Source organism: Camelina sativa, chromosome 1, assembly GCF_000633955.1.
Source record: "Camelina sativa cultivar DH55 chromosome 1, Cs, whole genome shotgun sequence".
In the NCBI taxonomy this organism is placed as follows: domain Eukaryota; kingdom Viridiplantae; phylum Streptophyta; class Magnoliopsida; order Brassicales; family Brassicaceae; genus Camelina; species Camelina sativa.
Genome location: NC_025685.1, coordinates 9,595,519 through 9,601,900, shown reverse-complemented (window position 1 = coordinate 9,601,900; position 6,382 = coordinate 9,595,519). Strand labels below are relative to the sequence as shown.

At 34.4% G+C, this 6,382-nt stretch overlaps 1 protein-coding gene and 1 pseudogene across 3 annotated transcripts in view; both read left to right on the top strand.

Annotated features, from left to right (window-relative positions):
- On the top strand, window positions 521-3,316 carry LOC104785611 (annotated as a pseudogene).
- Window positions 5,243-6,382, top strand: part of LOC104785598 (ubiquitin carboxyl-terminal hydrolase 14) — a 7,030-nt gene continuing 5,890 nt past the window's right edge. For 2 of the 3 annotated variants that reach the window (XM_010510851.2, XM_019227160.1), the window contains exons 1-4: window positions 5,243-5,483; window positions 5,607-5,778; window positions 5,868-5,980; window positions 6,084-6,327. In XM_010510851.2, the coding sequence (XP_010509153.1) occupies window positions 5,388-5,483; window positions 5,607-5,778; window positions 5,868-5,980; window positions 6,084-6,327 (625 nt within the window). In that variant the 5' untranslated portion in view covers window positions 5,243-5,387. Of the gene's footprint in view, window positions 5,484-5,606; window positions 5,779-5,867; window positions 5,981-6,083; window positions 6,381-6,382 lie in introns of all 3 variants that reach the window. The other variant, XM_010510860.2, reaches the window with a different exon arrangement.

The window sequence follows — 6,382 nt, the reverse complement described above, 5'->3', positions numbered from 1 at the left end:
TAACAACATATTTATCATTATTAGTGAATGAACTGAAAATTGACGGATGTTAATACAAAACATCACCGTGTATGTCTTTCAAAAAAAAAAAAAAAAAAAGCTAGAAGGGTTGTCCAAATTTAACGGTATGTATTATTGTTGTTTTGTCATGATTTATGTTCAAACTGAAAATACAAATTTGTGAGTGATATACGCGTAGAAAATGTATATAAAAGGAAACTTTACCAAAAAAATAAAGGAAAGTATGAGAAATGAAATACGTTCTACTATTATAATTATTCTTTTGAAGTGTTAACAAATGGAAAAATAAACAATTCTTTTAGTTAATTTAACAAAATAAAGAAGTTGGGAATGACGTGGGCAAGAGAGTCAGCGAGAGCCACCTGAAAAAATGTCAACCAAACATTAATCGGATGGATGTTTTCATAAATAGTTAAACGAAAACCCTACCAGAAAAAATAAAATTATATATATATATATATATATCCAAATATAAATTGATAAATATTTATAACTATAAGTATCTCTCTCGTGTGGATCCTCATCATTTCATGTAACCACAATCTGAGAAGACACAGCAAAAATTAAGATCCAGTATCCATACACACATATATATAGTCGTGAGAAAGCTATGGGAGATCATCATGATTTCATCAACTCAGGAAGCTGGTGGAAAGTATCTTCTTCTTCTTCACCATCTTCTTCTTCTTCCATGAGAGCAAGCTCAATTGAATCTGGTGGTTCTGCTATTTTCCACGAAAAGCTTCATCATCATCATCATGATCATTCGTTAGGTACTACTGATCATCATCTTCAGATGATTGGTCTAGGGCTTTCTTCACAATCACCTGTTGATCAATGGAATCAATCTCTCTTGTAAGTCTCAAATTTTGTTTCCTCTTTTTTTTTTTTTTTTTTTNGCTAACACAACGTCATCCACATCATCTTACCAGCTACAAGAATCTGATTCCTCTCACCACCAAGCTTTGTGGAGAGATCCACAAAACGATTTCAAACCGCAAATCATGACGAACAACAATCGCGGGTTTTTCTTAGATCATCAGTTCAGTCCTCACGGGAGTTCAAGTACCGACAGTAGCACAGTGACATGTCAAGGTTTCTCTGTTGACAACTCGTCCAACAACACCTTGTACGCAGCAGCAGCAACTACAACTCCTAATTCATCTTCCGGTATGTTTCATCAACATAAGACAGCTAGTTTTGGCTCTTCCGATCAACAACCGTCGAGGAACCATCAGCAGTCAACACTAGGGTACTCTCAGTACGGATCATCCACTGGAAACTATGATCAAATGGCGTCGGCGTTATCTAATTCGACTTGGTTTTTAAGAGCTTCGCCGCCAAAACCACACAGTCCTTTGAGATTTTCTAACAACGCAACGTTTTGGAACCCTGCGGCCGCGGGGAACGCGGGTCCTCCTCCTCATGACGCGTCTTCGAACTTTTTTCCGGCGTTACAGCCGCCGCAAATTCACGCGCCGAGCTTTGACGAACAACCAAAGGTATTTTTATTTATATAGCTAGCACGAGTTATTTATCTACATATATGATATATGTATGCTTATATATGTACTGTTTCTTGTGGCAGAATATATCGGAGATTCGAGATTCAAGTAACAAGGAAGTAAAGAGAGGCAGAGGAGATCAGCCGGCGGCGAAAAGAGCTAAGAGCGAAGCAGCGTCTCCGTCACCAGCTTTCAAGGTATTTTGCTTTTTTATGATTTTTCTTTTTAAAAAAAAACAAGAAAAGCTTCTTTTTTGGTAGAAAAATAAAAGCATCTTTAACGACATTGAAATAAAACTAGCTTTCCATGGTTTTGCCAAAATAAACCGAATCTTTTTATTAAACAAAACGAAACCCTAATTTAAACTAATAAAATTAGGTTTATCATTACCACCAAAGTATTGATTATGAACCGATATTGAGAGTTTACGAAAAGACTCTTTTATTGCGAAGTTGTATTCTTGTAACATTCAAGAAAACAAACATTCTACCCAATTTTTTTGCATAATTGTTTGCACTAGATCTCTTTAGTTTTTAAGACTTGGATTTTTTTCAGTTTTTTTTTTGTATAACAAGGATATTAAGAATTAAATTTTGCTGAATTAGGTGAGGAAAGAGAAAATGGGGGACAGAATCGCTGCGCTCCAACAATTGGTTTCACCTTTCGGAAAGGTACTATCTCTCTCTCATTGTCTGCAAAAATTTGCTTTAGCTTTCAGAAAGATGTTGAGTGTGTATTAGTATATTTGTATACTGTCATTATTACTTATCATACTATTATTATATCTTTATTGTTATATAGAATATGTAAAGTCTATTTCTATAGATATTTATGTTGGGGATGAATGAATGAATGAATGAGATAACTCTTAGATTTTGGAGATAACTCTTAGATTTTGTTTTACTGAATCTCATGTGGTTTTGTGTCAGACTGATGCAGCCTCAGTGCTCTCTGAAGCCATTGAATACATTAAGTTCTTACACCAACAAGTTTCAGTAAGTTAGCCCATCCTTTTGATATTTTTAGTATATAACATTTTTCTGCTACTGTTTGAGTTAGTTATATTGTATTTTTCTACTGATGTACAAACTCTGCAAATGATTATAATTCAGGCTCTGAGCAGCCCATACATGAAAAGTGGAGCTTCTTTACAGCATCAACAGGTATTTCTTTGATTATATAATTTTAGGTACATTATTAAACCATTATACTCTTATTATTATACAATTGATTCCACGTACGTACACGGCTCTCGTTCACATTCTTTATTACATGTATTTAATGGTTGCTTCATCTTCAAGATTGGACAAAACATTATTTCAAGAAACCATGTAACGAGACCCCTTTTGCAACAAATTAAAGAAAAATCATTAGAAACTTATTTATTTAATTTCTTTGTTTTTTGTTTTTGTAATGATGCAGAGTGATCATCCCAAGGAACTAGAAGTATCAGAAGAACCAGATCTTAGAAGTCGAGGTTTATGCTTAGTGCCAGTTTCAAGCACGTTTCCAGTGACACACGATACTACAGTAGATTTCTGGACTCCTACATTTGGTGGGACTTTTAGATAGATATATAGACGAAAAAATTCGTATATTAGATGTTGGTTGACGTATCTTTTAACTTAATATATATACGCTGATTGCATATAACAATCAGCGCATTTTTAATGGACAAGTGAAACGTTTTGTCCATTTATATTTTCCTATATATACATAGAACTACTTCAAAACAATGTGTAACTGAAGAACCATGAATAGAGATATATACGAGCTATTGAGATTTTTAACATGTATTTTTTTCACGCGATCTATCCCAAACATATATCTAAAGGAGTCTTTTTTCTGTGTGTGGGGGTTATAATAGATAGATATAAAAGTTAGATGTAAAGTTATTGGTTTGGAAAAGAATGTAGGGATCTATAATGTAAGTATTGTCTTCATTGATGCAGAGAGGGAGAAAGAAGAATTAATTAAGATGAAAAGGAGCTTTTGTTTCTTCCTTTTTTTAGCTATTCTATTTTTTGAAAGGGAATAATTAGATTCCACGAATAAGAGAGAGTAATGTGTTGATATGCATATTTTGATTGGACAAGAGGAAAAAAAAAAATCTTCGGACAAATATATTTTTATAACTTTGGAATATTGTTAGTGGAAGTAAGCTTATGGCCCGCAGCGTTTTTTTATTTTTATTTTTAAATTTTTTACAAACTTTCTCTATTGAACATTTGTTAAAGGAAAAAAAAAGAAGAAAAGCAATTTTTATTACAATGAATTTATTAATGTTTAAAGGGATATATATATACTAGTATTTTTTTTTTTTTTTTTTTTNGAGAATAATAGTTTTCTATATGGAGAAAATTGGATGGAAAATTCGGCTCTGCTATTTTGTTGTCAACAACTCTAGTGGATTTAGAGCCTTTTTTTACCTCTTATATAGAATTTTGAACCCAACACAGTGAGATCTAGTAACATGATGTTAGATCACTGACCTATCAATTCCAGTTCGGTTTCTTTTATTTATCCCTAACAAAAATGTCTATTTGGACAATTTCTGAAAAATGAGATCATCAAAAAAGGTGAATACTTTTTTTAGTATTACTATCGCGATTATCATTGTCAATATTATTCACCCAAAATCACCCACTTGCTCATGTTGTCATCCATACTTCACATTGATACTTTTTTTTGGGTGCAAACACTTCACATTGATACAATTGTACTTTTCTATAATACTATTATATAGTTTTAAATTTAGTGACAGAAAAATATTTTCAAAACTGTTTTTTTGGTTTGTACTTCTTTTAAAAACATTGGTTCTCTCTTGAAAAATATGAGAATAAAAATGAAACAGAAGTTCAGTCTAATTAGTTAACTAGTCCACAAACATATTATAGTATATTTTACACATTTGAGTGAAGAACCATTGAACCAAATCATTTTAGTTTTGCGTTTGTTCAAGAACAAAAAAGGTCATTTTAGTTTTGATCCGTACCAACCGGTCCAAAAACTGACACTAGATACAAACGTAAAACAAAACCTCTGACAAAATCCATATGTGAATCTTGTGTTATTAAACAGTGATGCCGCTGAGCCTGTATTTATACAAGGGATCACTTAGGCACTTAGCTATTAAACCTAGATCAAGTTACCTATGTGATCCTTTTCAAAAAAAAAAAAAGTTACCTATGTGACCATGTCACAACAAAAATGGAAACCCCAATAACTACAAATATATACAATGATACAAATATATCTCAATAAAATCACTTCACCATTGTTCCTTCTTTAAAAGCATTCATATATTATATATACATGTATGCTGTATCCTTCGAAGTTCGAACACCCTCTCATTGCCGACATACCCGTTTTGTGTAGTTCCTTCTCATCAAACTGATCATGATGCGAATCGTGTTATTATTTGGATTTGATGTCAAGTTGTATAGTAATAAGTTGTGTGCTATATTTATTTCGGAAATCATCTCCATCTTCGTCTTTAGCTTACACTTATGATTTAACTAGATTACTTTAGTAGCTTCAAGAATCAAGACCAATTTGCATGGGATATGTGGGTCAATGAATAATATTGGGTTGCTATTGGGTAATATATACAAATTCTAATGGGCCGAACAATATTATTTTGTGAATCCGTAATTTGGAATATTTTTAAAATTTACCCAACAAAAGAACCCGGTTAACGAAAGAAAGGAATATAGAAGGACGACGACGACGACGTTCTCATCCGTCCCTTCTTCTTAAGCTTGAAACGGAGACGACGTGTTGCGATTTCATCACTACTCAACAAACTCGTTTCTCTTCTCTTCTCTCCGTCGATAGTTTCGCCGATTTCGCAAAAACCCTATGGAGCTCCTTCGATCGAACTTGTCTAGGGTTCAGATCCCCGAACCTACCCACCGCATCTACAAGCATGAGTGTTGCATCTCCTTCGATACTCCGGTAAGCCTCTTCAATAACTCTTCTCTCTCAGTTCGTTTTCTTCTTCAAGTTCCGAGTACTCGACTGCTGTTCTTTTTGTCATTTCTTGTGGTTTTGATGATTCCGCGATGATGGTTTTTACAGAGATCCGAAGGAGGATTGTTCGTAGATATGAATAGTTTTCTTGCTTTCGGAAAGGATTACGTTTCTTGGAATTATGAGAAGACTGGGAACCCTGTTTATCTTCATATCAAGCAGACGCCGAAGTCTGTTCCCGAGGATCGTCCTCTTAAGAAACCTACTCTGCTCGCTATTGGTATTCAACAATGATTCCAATGCCGTATCTATACTGAAATCTTGACCTTATCTGGGAGATTGAATTTTGAACTGTTAATCAATTCGCAGGAGTTGATGGAGGATTTGACAACAATGAGCCTGAGTACGAGGAGTCTTACAGTATATCCATACTTCCGGATTTTGTTTCACTTCCGTTTCCTTCTGTTGAACTACCAGAGAAGGTGTTTGCAATGTGTTTTTGATTTTAGGTGTGTTATCAGAGAGGGTTTATAGCAAACACTATGGCATGTCTTTAGCTTTCTTTTTGGTATTTTGTATTTGCAGGTGAGAATTGCAGTCGATACTGTAGTGAATGCTGTTGGTGCTGAGCGGAAAGAGCAAGTTGCAGCTTGGACAGCTGAGAAAAAGCAAGTTAGTCAACATGCATTGACACTGCAGCAAATCAAGAGTGGCATTGTCATTTCTCCTTCTGGTTGGAAATGCGCCAAGTGTGATAAGACAGAGAATCTCTGGCTTAATCTTACCGATGGAATGATTCTCTGTGGAAGAAAAAACTGGGATGGAACTGGTGGAAACAACCATGCAGTTGAGCACTACAAAGAGACTGCCTACCCTCTTGCTGT